Source organism: Aegilops tauschii, chromosome 5 (assembly GCF_002575655.3).
Source record: "Aegilops tauschii subsp. strangulata cultivar AL8/78 chromosome 5, Aet v6.0, whole genome shotgun sequence".
NCBI classification, from domain to species: Eukaryota; Viridiplantae; Streptophyta; class Magnoliopsida; order Poales; family Poaceae; genus Aegilops; species Aegilops tauschii.
The window spans coordinates 81,777,763-81,794,171 of NC_053039.3; the positions used below are offsets into that span (position 1 = coordinate 81,777,763).

A 16,409-nucleotide genomic window follows, 5' to 3' on the forward strand; every position below is an offset into this window, starting at 1 on the left:
GACCATTCCTGAGGTATATTCGATGCTAAAATCAGCGGAGGTGGAGATCAGAAAAGAACATCAAGTGTTGATGGTGAATAAAACCACTAAGTTCAAGAAGGGCAAGGGTAAGAAGAACTTCAAGAAGGACGGCAAGGGAGTTGCCGCGCCCGGTAAGCCAGTTGCCGGGAAGAAGTCAAAGAATGGACCCAAGCCTGAGACTGAGTGCTTTTATTGCAAGGGAAGTGGTCACTGGAAGCGGAACTGCCCCAAATACTTAGCGGACAAGAAGGCCGACAACACAAAAGGTATATGTGATATACATGTAATTGATGTGTACCTTACCAGTACTCGTAGTAGCTCCTGGGTATTTGATACCGGTGCGTTGCTCATATTTGTAACTCAAAACAGGAACTGCGGAATAAACGGAGACTGGCAAAGGATGAGGTGACGATGCTTGTCGGGAATGGTTCCAAGGTCGATGTGATCGCCGTCGGCACGCTACCTCTGCATCTGCCTACGGGATTAGTTTTAAACCTTAATAATTGTTATTTAGTGCCAGCTTTGAGCATGAACATTGTATCTGGATCTCGTTTAATTCGAGATGGCTACTCATTTAAATCCGAGAATAATGGTTGTTCTATTTATTTGAGAGATATGTTTTATGGTCATGCCCCGTTGGTCAATGGTTTATTCTTAATGAATCTCGAACGTGACGTTACACATATTCATAATGTGAATACCAAAAGATGTAAAGTTGATAACGATAGTCCCACATACTTGTGGCACTGCCGCCTTGGTCACATTGGTGTCAAGCGCATGAAGAAGCTCCATGCAGATGGACTTTTGGAGTCTCTTGATTACGAATCATTTGACATGTGCGAACCATGCCTCATGGGTAAGATGACCAAGACTCCGTTCTCCGGAACAATGGAGCGAGCAACCAACTTATTGGAAATCATACATACCGATGTGTGCGGTCTAATGAGTGTTGAGGCTCGCGGAGGATATCGTTATGTTCTCACTCTCACTGATGACTTAAGTAGATATGGGTATGTCTACCTAATGAAACACAATTCTGAAACCTTTGAAAAGTTCAAGGAATTTCAGAGTGAGGTTGAGAATCAACGTGACAGAAAAATAAAATTCTTACGATCAGATCGTGGTGGAGAATATTTAAGTCACGAATTTGGTGTGCACTTAAGGAAATGTAGAATCGTTTCACAACTCACGCCGCCTGGAACACCTCAGCGAAACGGTGTGTCCGAACGTCGTAATCGCACTCTATTGGATATGGTGCGATCTATGATGTCTCTTACCGATTTACTGCTCTCATTTTGGGGCTATGCTTTAGAGACTGCCGCATTCACTTTAAATAGGGCTCCGTCGAAATCCGTTGAGACGACACCGTATGAATTATGGTTTGGGAAGAAACCTAAGCTGTCGTTTCTAAAAGTTTGGGGATGCGATGCTTATGTTAAGAAACTTCAACCTGAAAAGCTCGAACCCAAGTCGGAAAAATGCGTCTTCATAGGATACCCTAAGGAAACTATTGGGTATACCTTCTACCTCAGATCCGAAGGCAAGATCTTTGTTGCCAAGAATGGGTCCTTTCTGGAGAAAGAGTTTCTCTCGAAAGAATTGAGTGGGAGGAAAGTGGAACTTGATGAGGTGATAGTCACCCCTTCCAAACCGGAAAGTAGCGCAGCGCGGGAAGATGTTCCTGTGGTGCCTACACCGACTGGGGAGGAAGTTAATGATGATGATCATGAAGCTTCGGATCAAGTTACTGCTGAACTTCGTAGGTCCACAAGGACACATTCCGCACCAGAGTGGTACGGCAACCCTGTCCTGGAAATCATGTTGTTAGACAACGGTGAACCTTCGAACTATGAAGAAGCGATGGCGGGCCCGGATTCCGACAAATGGCTAGAAGCCATGAAATCCGAGATAGGATCCATGTATGAAAACGAAGTATGGACTTTGCCTGACTTGCCCGATGATCGGCGAGCCATAGAAAACAAATGGATCTTTAAGAAGAAGACAGACGCGGATGGTAATGTGACCATCTATAAGGCTCGACTTGTCGCCAAGGGTTATCGACAAGATCAAGGGGTTGACTATGATGAGACTTCCTCACCCGTAGCGAAGCTGAAGTCCGTCCGAATCATGTTAGCAACTGCCGCATACTATGATTATGAGATATGGCAGATGGACGTCAAAACGGCATTCCTTAACGGCTTCCTTAAGGAAGAATTGTATATGATGCAGCCGGAATGTTTTGTCGATCCTAAGAATGCTAACAAAGTATGCAAGCTCCAGCGCTCAATCTATGAGCTGGTGCAAGCATCTCGGAGTTGGAACATTCGCTTTGATGAGATGATCAAAGCGTTTGGGTTTACACAGACTTATGGAGAAGCATGTGTTTACAAGAAAGTGAGTGGGAGCTCTGTAGCATTTCTCTTATTGTATGTGGATGACATACTATTGATGGGAAATGATATAGAATTCTTGGAAAGTATAAAGGCCTATTTGAATAAGTGTTTTTCAATGAAGGACCTTGGAGAAGCTGCTTATATATTAGGCATCAAGATCTATAGAGATAGATAAAGACGCCTCATTGGTCTTTCACAGAGTACTTACCTTGACAAGATATTGAAGAAGTTCAATATGGATCAGTCCAAGAAGGGGTTCTTGCCTGTATTGGAAGGTGTGCAATTGAGCACGGCTCAATGCCCGACCACGGCAGAAGATAGAGAAAAGATGAGTGTCATCCCCTATGCCTCGGCCATAGGGTCTATTATGTATGCCATGCTGTGTACCAGACCTGATGTAAACCTTGCCGTAAGTTTGGTAGGAAGGTACCAAAGTAATCCCGGCATGAAACACTGGACAGCGGTCAAGAATATCCTGAAGTACCTGAAGAGGACTAAGGATATGTTTCTCGTTTATGGAGGTGACGAAGAGCTCGTCGTAAAGGGTTACGTCGACGCTAGCTTCGACACAGATCTGGATGACTCGAAGTCACAAACCGGATACGTGTATATTTTGAATGGAGGAGCAGTAAGCTGGTGCAGTTGCAAGCAAACCGTCGTGGCGGGATCTACATGTGAAGCGGAGTACATGGCAGCCTCGGAGGCAGCACAGGAAGTAGTCTGGATGAAGGAGTTCATTACCGACCTAGGGGTGATTCCCAATGCGTCGGGCCCGATGACTCTCTTCTGTGACAACACTGGAGCTATTGCCCTTGCGAAGGAGCCCAGGTTTCACAGGAAGACCAGGCATATCAAGCGTCGCTTCAACTCCATTCGTAAAAGTGTTCAAAATGGAGACATAGATATTTGTAAAGTACATACGGACCTGAATGTACCAGATCCGTTGACTAAACCTCTCCCTAGAGCAAAACATGATCAACACCAGGACGCAATGAGTGTTCGATTCATCACAATGTAACTAGATTATTGACTCTAGTACAAGTGGGAGACTGTTGGAAATATGCCCTAGAGGCAATAATAAATGGTTATTATTATATTTCTTTGTTCATGGTAATTGTCTATTGTTCATGCTATAATTGTGTTATCCGGAAATCGTAATACATGTGTGAATGCATAGACCACAACGTGTCCCTAGTAAGCCTCTAGTTGACTAGCTCGTTGATCAACAGATAGTCATGGTTTCCTGACTATGGACATTGGATGTCATTGATAACGGGATCACATCATTAGGAGAATGATGTGATGGACAAGACCCAATCCTAAGCATAGCTCAAAGATCGTGTAGTTCGTTTGCTAGAGCTTTTCCAATGTCAAGTATCTTCTCCTTAGACCATGAGATCGTGCAACTCCCGGATACCGTAGGAGTGCTTTGGGTGTGCCAAACGTCACAACGTAACTGGGTGACTATAAAGGTACACTACGGGTATCTCCGAAAGTGTCTGTTGAGTTGGCACGGATCGAGACTGGGATTTGTCACTCCGTATGACGGAGAGGTATCTCTGGGCCCACTCAGTGATGCATCATCATAATGAGCTCAATGTGACTAAGGAGTTAGCCACGGGATCATGCATTACGGTACGAGTAAAGAGACTTGCCGGTAACGAGATTGAACAAGGTATTGGGATACCGACGATCGAATCTCGGGCAAGTAACATACCGATTGACAAAGGGAATTGTATACGGGATTGATTGAATCCTCGACATCGTGGTTCATCCGATGAGATCATCGTGGAACATGTGGGAGCCAACATGGGTATCCAGATCCCGCTGTTGGTTATTGACCGGAGAGGCGTCTCGGTCATGTCTGCATGTCTCCCGAACCCGTAGGGTCTACACACTTAAGGTTCGGTGACGCTAGGGTTGTACAGATATGAGTATGCGGAAACCCGAAAGTTGTTCGGAGTCCCGGATGAGATCCCGGACGTCACGAGGAGTTCCGGAATGGTCCGGAGGTGAAGAATTATATATAGGAAGTCAAGTTTCGGCCACCGGGAAAGTTTCGGGGGTCACCGGTATTGTACCGGGACCACCGGAAGGGTCCTGGGGGTCCACCGGGTGGGGCCACCTATCCCGGAGGGCCCCATGGGCTGAAGTGGGAAGGGAACCAGCCCTTAGTGGGCTGGGGCGCCCCCCATGGACCTCCCCCCTGCGCCTAGGGTTGGAAACCCTAGGGTGGGGGGGCGCCCCACTTGCCTTGGGGGGTAAGTCTCCCCCCTGGCCGCCGCCCCCCCATCCAGATGGGCTCCTGGCCGGCTCCCCCCCTCCCAGGGGGCCTATATAAAGGGGGGGAGGGAGGGCAGTAGGACAACAGCCTTGGGCGCCTCCCTCCTCCCCTGCAACACCTCTCCCTCTCGCAGAAGCTCGGCGAAGCCCTGCCGAGACCCCGCTACATCCACCACCACGCCGTCGTGCTGCTGGATCTCCATCAACCTCTCCTTCCCCCTTGCTGGATCAAGAAGGAGGAGAGCGTCGCTGCACCGTACGTGTGTTGAACGCGGAGGTGCCGTCCGTTCGGCACTCGGTCATCGGTGATTTGGATCACGGCGAGTACGACTCCATCAACCTCGTTCATTGGAACGCTTCCGCTCGCGATCTACAAGGGTATGTAGATGCACTCCTTTCCCTTCGTTGCTAGTATACTCCATAGATGGATCTTGGTGAGCGTAGGAAAATTTTAAAATTATGCTACGATTCCCAACAGGTTCCTAGTAGGAATCCTACTTGGGGCGCGCCACAAGAGGGCCGGCCGGCCTCCCCCTTGCTCCTTTATATACGGGGGCAGGGGGGCATCCTAGAACACACAAGTTGATTGCTTAGCCGTGTGCGGTGCCCCCTCCACAGATTTCCACCTCGGTCATATCGTTGTAGTGCTTAGGCGAAGCCCTGCGTCGGTAACTTCATCAACACCGTCATCACGTTGTCGTGCTGACGAAACTCTCCCTCGACCTCAGCTGGATCTAGAGTTCGTGGGACGTCACTGAGCTGAACGTGTGCAGATCACGGAGGTGCCGTACGTTCGGTGCTAGGATCGGTCGGATCGTGAAGACGTATGACTACATCAACCACGTTGTCATAACGCTTCCGCTTTCGGTCTACGAGGGTACGTGGACAACAGTCTTCCCTCTCGTTGCTATGCATCACCTAGATAGATCTTGCGTGATCGTAGGAATTTTTTTTGAAATTACTGCGTTCCCCAATAGGGTGTTATTCAAATGCGAAAACGATGGGGTACGTGTTGCTTTCATTCGGCTTTGGCACCGCATTCTTTGGTTCAATTGCGATAGCTCATTTCGAACATCATCATGTGTGTAGGAAGATGTATGCTCATTTTGGTTTTGGGAAGGCGAATACATTGATTTATTGATAGAAAGAAAATTAATAGACGTCCGTGCACTCCTTAGTAGAATCGAAGGTAATGAAGCGGCTGCATGTGAAACTAGAGGGGAAGCAACCTCTACTTCTTTAGAACCAAAGAATAAGAATGAAGAATGCAAAATCAAGAATCCACAGATCAACAACGAATGCATGGAGAAGATTTTGGTCCAACTAGTGGGAGCAGTTATGGAAGTTGGAAATCTTCTAAAATGCATAATTATGGTTCTTATTTTGTTTGGTCTTGCTATTCTAGCAAAGATTTGGTGATGTTCTATGTATCCAATGCTATTGAAAAAGCAAAGAAATGTATTATCTTGTGTCAATTGAGCTGCAAATTTCAGATTTGCGGACCGGCGGGAGTAGCGCCAGACCAGACCCCGCAAAGTCGATCCGTAAAAGAGCATATTCCGCGAATATCCTTTTATACGGGTCGACTTTGCGGGGTCTGCCTCTGCGGCCGTCCGCGCCGGCCTGCAAAGCCTTTTTCCGCAAACTGCAAACGCGTTTTGCGGGTCGGTGTTATGCGGGGTCTGCTAGAGATGCTCTAAGCTGTGCGACATGTAACTATATATGCAATCTATAAAATACAACTCGTGATATATGAAAAGGCATGCGATTGTTCTGTACTTCCATTTTGATCTGGTTTAACTAAAAAACATTACATTTATTATTGTAGTTAATGTCTATGGTTCAAAAGCATTAGAAAATCACCTACATTTCCATGAACAGTTTTTGGTTGTTCATTTCTTTAACTTAGCACATTTATTTTATGAAGTTATGATAGTTCACTCAAATTATGGGATACACGTACTAAGTATAAAACTTGATAATGTGGTAGAATTGTAGTATGAAACATTATTGGGAGGAGATTCAATAATACCACATGATGCGATGATGGCGAGTCAGATGTACGCAAACTAGGAAGCAAATTTTCAACACTACGACTATGCAAAATGACGGACTTATGATTATATAGTATGATAAAAGTTCAAACCCGGCACTAAAATGCCAATTGCATCTCATAACTAGTGCTCCCATACTAGTTGTCAACCTCTGAGAAATTGCCGCCGCCGCCATCGACGCTGCTACCACTGCTGCCCACCAATTTGCCACCGTCATTGGGATTCATCGCCACCATGGCTGCTACCACCTAGGTGAAAGAGAAAGTGAGCTGCGCGATATGAGCGAGGTTGGGAGAGGAGGAGGGAGGGTCGACCATTTTGACCTCGGCCCAAGCGACATGGTCTGACTGATCCCCGTCCCTAACAACCGTCAGGTGGTCCCCATCTCCCCTATGCCAACGTGGCCTTGACAGGTGGGCCATATGCGGGTCCAACCTGTCATAATCCTGCTTACCAGACTGAACCGGTTTCTAAGTAAAAATGGTACTTCCTCATCCACAATAAATCTCGCAGTTTTGAACCGGGATTAGATTTTGTATTGGAGAAGTAGTTTATATTTATTTTAGACAAAAAGTTGAACTTAGTGGTAGTTCTGTCGGAAAGTGGTACAGTAGTAGTACTATAGTTTTTTTTTTAAATACTCCAATAATTGCCTAACCGTGGCGCGGCCCGCCGGCCTTCACCGGCACCGCCGCGTCCGGGAACAGACCGACTGCCGCCTTCCACGTGCCCGCGGGTTCTCCCTCATCGAGGCAACCCACAGCGGCGCTGCCGCACCGAAGCCGAAGGGGGCCCATCACTCCGGCGCTGGGTTATCCGAGGCCGTACCGGCGCTGGCAGGAGGCGGAGGGCGCGCCCTGAAGGAATCTTCCGGATTAGACCTGGCTTGCTCTGACCTGGTGAGTGATGGCCTGCTCTGTTCACTCGATTCGCACTGTAGGTGAAACCTTCTCCTTTTCTTCATTTTGTTCCAAATACTGTAGAACAATGGGGTTCAATCCAGGTCAAGTTTTTCTCCTCTCCTCGCGTCTCCTCTTATTAGCAAGCTCTGTTTGTTATTTTGTGTGTGCCTTCGATAGTTAAATGATGTTATTGGGCTCCTGACTCTAATATTAAAACCTTGGCTCTGAAGCTACAATGTAGAATTTCTTGTAACATCCCTGTGTTGATCTTTCTTGTGGTTTTTACTATGGCACTGTCCTGCATCACAAGGTACTGACAGAGTTATAACTTCTACAGCACCCTCTGGGTATTGCTGTGATCCCTTATCTCCTTGGCATAGCGAAAAGTAGGGTACGATTCCTTCTGCTCAGATTCCAGAAGTTCCCAGTTGAAAGCATGCTTTCATCTGCAACTCTCTGAAGACTTTTCACGTGAGACTCTTTTTATAGTTTAAGGTGTGATGGCAGTACAAGACCCGCAAGCATCAGCTTGTATGGTGTGTTATTCATCTGCATATATCTATGTTCTTGCTCTGTGCTTGGGCATCGTTGGCATTGTGGCTGGCTGCCTGCTTCTCTGCAGAAGTATTAGCTCTTCGCAAAGGTAAGAGGCTTCTGGTTTTTCTACTTTCTACTACATCCTTAGAGCATAAACTTGATACTTCTTTGGATCTTGTTTATGGTGGCTCCTTTAGTGTTTGCTTGCATAGCTTACTTTCCTTTGATTTTTCTGACATCAAATATATGCATCCATGCACTGGCGGAGCTATGTGCATCCCTGCAGGTGCCATGGCCCTCCCAACCTTGGCAAATTTAGTGAAGAAATTTTTTTACAGAGAGATTTAGATTAAAAAATAGAGATGTTTTCTACTGTCTTTTCTCTTTGGCCCCCCCAATCTTCCTGGTCTTGCTCCGCCAATCCATGTGAAGTTGGAACAGACTGCTGATAACAAATACTACTACTTCCTATCTTAGGCTGCTCTTTTGCTCTGGGCTTGGGGTTTCCGCATCCTGGGCATATAGACTGCTTCTTTGCATAAGTATTGGCTTCTTGAAAGAGCTTCTTGGCAAAGGTAAGAGGCTTCTTGTCTTTCTACTTGCTACATCTTTAGATCATAAACGTTTAGATGATGTTTATGATGGCACACAGACACAGGAACCTAAAGTGCATAGTTCTATTTGTCCTGAAGTTTAGTATTAGACGTTTTTCTTTGATTTATCTGGCATTGGAATAGGCTGCTGGTAGTAACACATATTGCTACATCTTCCTATTTTACTCTGAAAGAAGTATTGGCTGTTCACAAATGTAAGAGGCTTCTTCTTTTTCTACTAGATTATAAACTTGCTAAATCTTTAGATCACCTGAAAAAAACTTGCTCCAGTATTGGACACCTTTGATTTGTCTGACATCGAATATATGCATCCATGTGAGGTTGGAACAGACTGCTGATGATAACACATACTACTACATCTTCCAATTTTAGGCTGCTGTATCTTGTTCTCTTGATTCCCCACCATTTTGATTACATTTGTCATGGCGCCGGATCAAGATTATGATCAAGATAACAGTCATGTGGATGATACCCAGAAGTATTTTTTCAAGTGCATGGTTGGCGATTTCCCAGAAAAAATGGCAAGCCCTGGTGCATAGATGCCCTTTCTCTCCTTCAGACGGAATGCCATCCTGGTCAGAATGATAATTTTGTTGTTTGCTTGTTCCTGCAGGCCATACCACAGAAGTTTGTGGATAATTTCAATGGTCATATCTCTGAAGTTATCAAGCTAGAAGCTCCTGATGGAAACATATACAATATTCAGGCTATCAGGGATCTGAACAAGATAGTCCTCGGATCTGGATGGGGGGTATTTGTAAGCTTTTACAAGCTAAAAGCGGGCTACTTCCTGGTCTTCAGGTACATCAGAGATTCTCACTTCAAAGTTCTGATATTTGATTTTGGAACTTGTTGTGAGAAGGAAGTGTTCCACGTTCTCATGAACTGCGGCCCTGATTCCCAAGAAAAAGAAAGCAACAGTGAGTCCCATCGAAGGTGCGAGCTCTGCGATGTGCATTTTTATTGGCATCACCTGGATGATAGGCAGAAGCATTTCCTGAGGCTCATGGTTGGGGATTTCCGTCAAGAAATGGTAAGACCTTGGATGATAATGCCTTTCCTGACGTCTTGATGAAGTGTCGTCTTTTGATCAGAGATATATACTTTGCTGATTGCTTTCTTGTTTGTTCCTGCAGAGCATACCACAGAAATTTGTGAACAATTTCAGAGGCCGGATCTCTGAAGTTATGAAGCTAGAAGCTCCAGACGGAAACATATACAACTTTAAGGTTACCAAGGATCTGAACAAGATAGTCCTTAGATATGGATGGGCTGCATTTGCCAGTGATTATCAACTAAAAGAGCATGACTTGCTGGTGTTCAGATACATTGGGGACTCTCACTTTAAAGTCCTAATATTTGACCCAAGTGGTTGTGAGAAACAATTATTCAACATTGTCTTGAACCATGCTCCTAATGTACCAAAAACATGCATATCTCATGATCGGTCATTCCTCAGGGAAACAAGGCGCCGAGACTGCGGATCACACGATAACAACAGTAGGAAAACTAAAAAGATGACTCCAGTGGACTCTCCTTCACCGAGATCTGGTAAAGAATTGAAGGGTTGCATGTACATTTTTATTGGTTACCTGTAATTGCTAATTGATGTCTTGATGATCGGGGTTGTGAAGCAGAAGGTGTCACGTCTCCAGAAGTCACCATGAATTCAGCTGGCCTTCGGGAAATCACCGAGCCTCACTATGTCCTAGCAACGGGGTGCAATCTGACCACAGCACAGAAGGCAGAAGTCGACGCGCTTGTGAAGAAAGTTAGGCCTGTAATTCCATTTTACATCACAGCCATGAACAAGACAAGTATGTCTGGATCTCTGGTATGTGTGCAGTATCCTCTACAGATTCAATGAGACTCCTGCAAAATTTGTTATTTAATGTTCAGATCTCTTGTCTAAAATTTTGTTGGAATTTTTAAAATTATAGTAGCTCTCTGTAAATTACAATCTTCAATAATTTGAAAGTGATTTATCACGATAGACATTCCAATCAATGGTTGAACGATCAATACCATCGAACTATTCCATTCCACTGCTGAATGATGGAAACAGAAGCTTTTTCTTACTGATGGACTGATCCTGGAGTCCTGATGATTCATTCGTCTGTCACAGGTCATCTGCAAGGATTACGCTGCCAAATACCTTCCACATGAAGAACAATTCATCACACTCTGCCATCCTCATAAGAGCAACATATGGGTAGACAATTTGAAGGTTATCACTGATGGTTCATGCATGCTTTCTGTTGGCTGGTCGTGCTTCGTTCTCCACAACGAGTTGCGGGAAAGTGACATCTGCCTATTTGAAGTATCGAAAAACGACGGTGAAGTGACAATGGTTGTTCATTCTCTTGAAGGAGGTCATCACCTACAAGGTGAGTATGCAACACATTGACACCTGCACACATGATATTAAAAATAACTCTCAGGATCACAACTTAAAAAAATGAATTTATGTAGAAATAGACTCCTTTTTTATGTAGCCAGACCTGAACCAGTATGGAATCAAGAGTGAGTTAGTGTCACTTTACTTTATCATTTTGGAATGTCCATTTGTGTTTTTACAGGGAAAGAGCCCGAATCTCAAAACAAGTGCAGTTATCCAGTTAAGGTCGAGGTGACCGAGGAAGAGGAGAGTGACAAAGAACATGCCGAGTCCAGCTACTACTACTCAAGGTATGCCTATGACCTGACCGGCGAGGAGCAAGAGGAGATATTCAGGTCAGCGTTGATTCAACAGGGCAATCCGGTATACGTCGCCGTCCTGCAGGAGAATCATGTTAGCAGCAGGAATAACTTGCTGGTCAGTTCAGTTGTTCCTCTAATCACAAATTGGAAGACCTAGACAGTTCATTAAACCGTCTTTGATAGACTTTCTGAACCTTCTGTGCCAAAGCTTTCTGTACTAATGACTAATGTGCTGCTGTACTATATATGCAGACCTTCCCCAGAGAGTTTGCGGCTAAGCATCTCGCGGAGAGGTCGCATGACATCCTGCTCCTGAGACCTAACAGGAGAGAGAAGTGGTGCGTGAGGTACTACTACCATTCGATGATGAGGATACAGGGTTTCAGCTACAGGTCCTGGACCAAGTTTGTCTCTGACAACGGGCTGCAGGAGGGCCACGTCTGTGTCTTCGAGCTGATGAAAGGCGTGTGCGAGGCGACGATGATGGTCCACGTTTTCAGGAAGTTCAATGGGAGGTTTGTTCTGCTGGACTAACTAGCTAGGTTCCTGCGTAGCTGCATCCATCTTAATTTGTGGTTGAATAACTGAAGCTGTTGTCACTGGGAGCTGAAATGGGAGTAGCTTGTGTACCAGTAGAAGTAGTTGTCGAAACGTACCGTGTGAATGTTCACTCCTGATCACCAGCCATGACTGTGATTTCAGAACCAAGAGGAATATTTCAGTGCTTGTAGCCGTAGGTAGAAGGCCGTGCCAAAGCATCTATGGCTCACTCCCCTGAAATTTTATTGAATGTAAATCGGTTGACTGAAATTTTATTAAATCTATGTGCACATGTTACTCGAGGACAGCTACTCAGCGAATCGGTGACGAAAAGTTTTAACTTGTAACTCGTGTGTTCTTGTGTGCGTGGGTTCTTTAAGTGATGATCGACTAGGAGAAATTAATTGTTTGTTGCATGATCTGATTCTTGCGGCTTCTTTGGCTGTTTTGTTGTGGCTTTTGTTAGACCTGTGATGATATGAAGCATGTAGTTGCAAAATTCATCAATGGCTCTTTATCTGGTTTTGCAAATTCAGAAACATGTCGAGCAAATTTGCTGGAGTGGATGATCACAACATCAACAGCAGGAATCAAGCGCTAACATATTTTATTTTTGAGATTGAGATCGAGAGATGTAAACCGCCGGATGGATAAGGGTTAGACGAGAACTTACAAATTGATGCGATGCTAGCATATTTTATTATTATTGTTGTTCTTGTTGTGTCCATGATGACGATGAAAACAAATTTAGAATTTCAAAATAACACCTTCTCGACTCGCCGAATAAGTTAGATCCCATCCAATTACTTGACATAGCATATAACTTGTTTTGTTTGTGTTAGGACTTAGGACCCAATGCATAAGAAACTAGATTCCTTCCTGATTAAATCAACTATACTCCAGGCCATTCCATCTATGCATTGCCACATAAGGCACAACTATTATGCTTCCCCCTGGATATACCATACAGAATCAGGCTAGTTACAGTTGGACACACATATAGCACACAAAATTGAAAAAATAGTTTGCACATTCAAACCGTAAAGGCTAGATGTATTTCCGAACCCTCTCATCCCTAAGTAGATGTGCGTTCCACAAACAGGGAAGCAGTGAGATCCTTCTAATCCTAGATTGACTTGTAGGTATGAGAAGGTGGTAAAGAAAGAGAACTCAATGAGAGAAAAGTAGTAGAGTCTGGGTGATCTCCAGGCTAGAGTTCTTATGTGAAGATATACACTGCATAAGAAGATGATGGGTGAAAAATGATCTGATATCATCAATGAAACCTGCACCACATGTGACCTGAGATTGTCTTGCATCCCAATTATACCTAGTACTCCATGGAGGTGTCGGAGTAACATGGAAATTTAGTTATTTATTCACCAACATAAACTATACTTTTTGGGGGGCTCTATTCGGGGCATTATTGACTGATAGCTACATTGCCCCAATTGAATTAGAGAATTGGTGTGACCACTAAAAGTGTGGTGGACAAAATGACCACCATAGGTGTGGAAGATCTTCCAAGAAATTAAGTATATGACATGTGGGCAATATGGCTAACAAAATGGGGAAAACTATAACTGTCACAATGATCAAACACATGCTTGATCGTGTCTGTTCATTGTTCAATGACAAGAAACCAAGTTCTCTTGCAAACATTTTCCCGTTGATTTTAGTAGTTTTCCATTATTTATTCCAGTAGGCCTTTGCCGGCTTATTATTTAATCACTGGGTTTTTCATAAAGTAATGCACTTATGTGTTGGCTTTTTTATGGGACTTGCAATTACTCCCTCAGACTGTAATAAAAGTTGTTGTTTGGACATCGGCATCGATATCCAAAACACAATTCCAACTACTAATTTGGGCGAAAACAGATTTGTAGAACCTAACAAATATTATGTATGTGATAGTACTTCCGAAACAATTGATGCACATGTGATTTTCAAGTGCAGAATTTAAATATTTTGGAAGATATTGATTGTCAAATTAAACCTGTGCACTATATGAGCATTGAGATTGTCCTCCCTTGGACACTATCAGTGCTCTTGCCGGTAGCTCAAACAGCTTAAAATACTAGTGTGATTTCATCAGTGTAAATAGAGGTCAATGAATATTTTTTTAAAAACTCATAGGGCATGGAGGTTAGTCAGGTCAGAAAACATTTGCGCATTTTTTCGAGACCATGTGTAGATCATAGAGTGTCACGCACACGCACACGCACACTTACTTTTATGTTACATGCCGTGATTAGGATGATGGAGAGTATACATTGTATTTCAGCCAACAAGAACAAAACCATTGGGCGGCGCAGCATGTAACAAAATGGAGAGACCGTGTAGTTCTTGCAATACATGTACGCAGAAGCTAGCGATCCTGCTCAGTGGCTGCTTCACCTGATGTACTGTTCGCGTCGTTGAGCACCTTGCTGGGTTAGGCTTGGAAATGCATATGGTTGGGTGATGTGTTGTGCATCGCTCTGTCCGTCGCCTGTGATGCCATAGCTTGCACGTTGTGAAAGTTTCTCTCCTATGATCCTATCCTTAATAGAAAAGACATGCCATGTTCTTGCATGTTCTTGGGAAAAAATATACCCCCCTGCATGAACCACTGCCTCGGCTATAGTACCGGCAGGCCCGACTCGCATGGGGTTCCTCTGTGCCATTACTAGTTTGTGCACAACAAAATGTAGTCCTGACCCCTCTCATGCCTCGCTATAGGAAAGTAACACATGAGTTTGACAAGCCATGGAGATATATCTTCTTTATCCTATCTAGGGATGCGGCGGAGCATCGTAGGTCGAAGTGGTAGAGGAAGAGTAGTCTATGAGAGAAGAGTGCGGTACGTAGGGATGCTTTCGCGAATATATACACAATATGAAATAAAAGGCGTAGGTGAAAAATGAACTTAACTCATCAATGAATCCAACACACCACGTGCAGATTGATATTGTCTTGGCTTATTGCATCGTGTGTTTTTCTGTGTGAGAAAAGGCACAAAGGCATCTTAGATCTAACAAAATAGGGTTTCCCCCTGCTTTGTATTACAAAGAAAACTTCACCGATATAAGCAGATAGGTGCTGGGGCGGAAGCAGCACAAGCACGCCCAAAAGAAAAGAAAGAGAAAAAGAAAAGAAACAAATGCCGACACCGGTGGATCAACAAAAAAGAAGAAGCTTCGCGACCGCCGCACCCACCGAGGATCCTCCACTAAGCTCCTATACTCCGAAGCGCCGGTACCAATCAACACCTCTAAGAAGGGACGCGACGATGACGACGCTGCTGCCAAGGGTTTCCCCCGGTATGCGACGAGGAGAGAGGAAGGGTACCTCCGACGCCCTCCAGGAAGGTTCGGCGACACCTTCAGGCACCACCGCGTCGGAGTCGGCTCGACCGACAGGGATTTCTCCCGATCCCAACCTTCACCTCGAGCGCTCCGGAGCACGCCGCCAAACAAACCACCACTCTGCGCCAAAGCGGTCTTGAAGCTTCTGCGCCGTCTCACCACGGCACCGCGAAAGGGGCCTGCACAACGAAGAAGAGGAGCCGGGACTCGCGACAGCAGCATCGTCGGCACGCGGGAGGGCCCAACCTCCACCGTCAACGACGGTAACCAACCGGACGTGACAACAGGAGCATACCGGTCCCGTGGGCCCACAGGTCCGGCCGGGTCCTCAGAAGCCCGTAAAGCTCCCGCCTACACGCTACAGAAGGCGCCACCACCTCGAGTCCGAGACACTCCTCCTCCGCACCACGCAGAGGATGTCGAAGCCACGCCAATGGCAGCCCGCTAGGACCCAGACGGGGCCGGGAGGGCCCAGATCTGGGCTGGGGTCGCGCCGCCGGCCACCGCACGTCACCACACCGCCCTGCCGCCACCGCGCCCACCACCGGCAACCGCCGCCGGGTTGGCGGGCCACCGCCCAGCCGAGCAGCACCGCCGCCGTCACCTGCCCCGGGAAGGATACGAGCGCGGGGGGGGGGGGGGGGGGGAGGGGGGGCAGAAGGGCCTGCCGCCGCCGGCACCACCCGGGCCAGCGCCAGGGGCACCCGCCGGTGGCGGCCACTACGTGAGGATTGATCTTTTGTAACATGTTGATGTGCTACTACAGCTCAGATATTGTGTTACTGAGGCAACCAGTAACACATTTTTGTATGTGTTCCTATAGGCTATGTTACTAGGTGGTGTCTATTGTAGCACATAGGACTGTTCCTATATATATATATGTAAAGGTGTTACAATTGTGTTGTGGCAACACAAGCCATATGTGTTACCGAAGGACCTTGTAACACACTTCTATAGATATAGGCACACACTTTGTAACATATTTTTCTTGATGTAGCAACATGGTTAGTAACATGTT

General features: G+C 45.6%; 1 protein-coding gene across 8 annotated transcripts; it reads left to right on the top strand.

Annotated features, from left to right (window-relative positions):
* The first annotated feature begins 7,348 nt into the window (after positions 1 to 7,348).
* LOC109761693 (B3 domain-containing protein LOC_Os12g40080) lies at positions 7,349 to 12,353 on the top strand. Of its 8 annotated transcripts, none has more exons than XM_020320518.4 (11): positions 7,349 to 7,650; positions 7,991 to 8,044; positions 8,143 to 8,296; positions 8,668 to 8,765; positions 9,177 to 9,325; positions 9,418 to 9,605; positions 10,264 to 10,355; positions 10,442 to 10,638; positions 10,930 to 11,191; positions 11,384 to 11,619; positions 11,757 to 12,353. In XM_020320518.4, the coding sequence occupies exons 5-11, from the start codon at positions 9,227 to 9,229 to the stop codon at positions 12,036 to 12,038; spliced, it is 1,356 nt and encodes a 451-aa protein (XP_020176107.1). In that variant the 5' UTR covers positions 7,349 to 7,650; positions 7,991 to 8,044; positions 8,143 to 8,296; positions 8,668 to 8,765; positions 9,177 to 9,226; the 3' UTR covers positions 12,039 to 12,353. The 8 variants fall into 8 exon arrangements, with proteins under 8 accessions (XP_020176107.1, XP_020176100.1, XP_045084331.1 ...); XM_020320511.4 differs by having other exon boundaries at positions 7,359 to 7,650; positions 9,418 to 9,837; positions 9,941 to 10,355; XM_045228397.2 differs by having other exon boundaries at positions 7,413 to 7,650; positions 9,177 to 9,335; positions 9,418 to 9,837; positions 9,941 to 10,355.
* Positions 12,354 to 16,409: the final 4,056 nt, after the last annotated feature.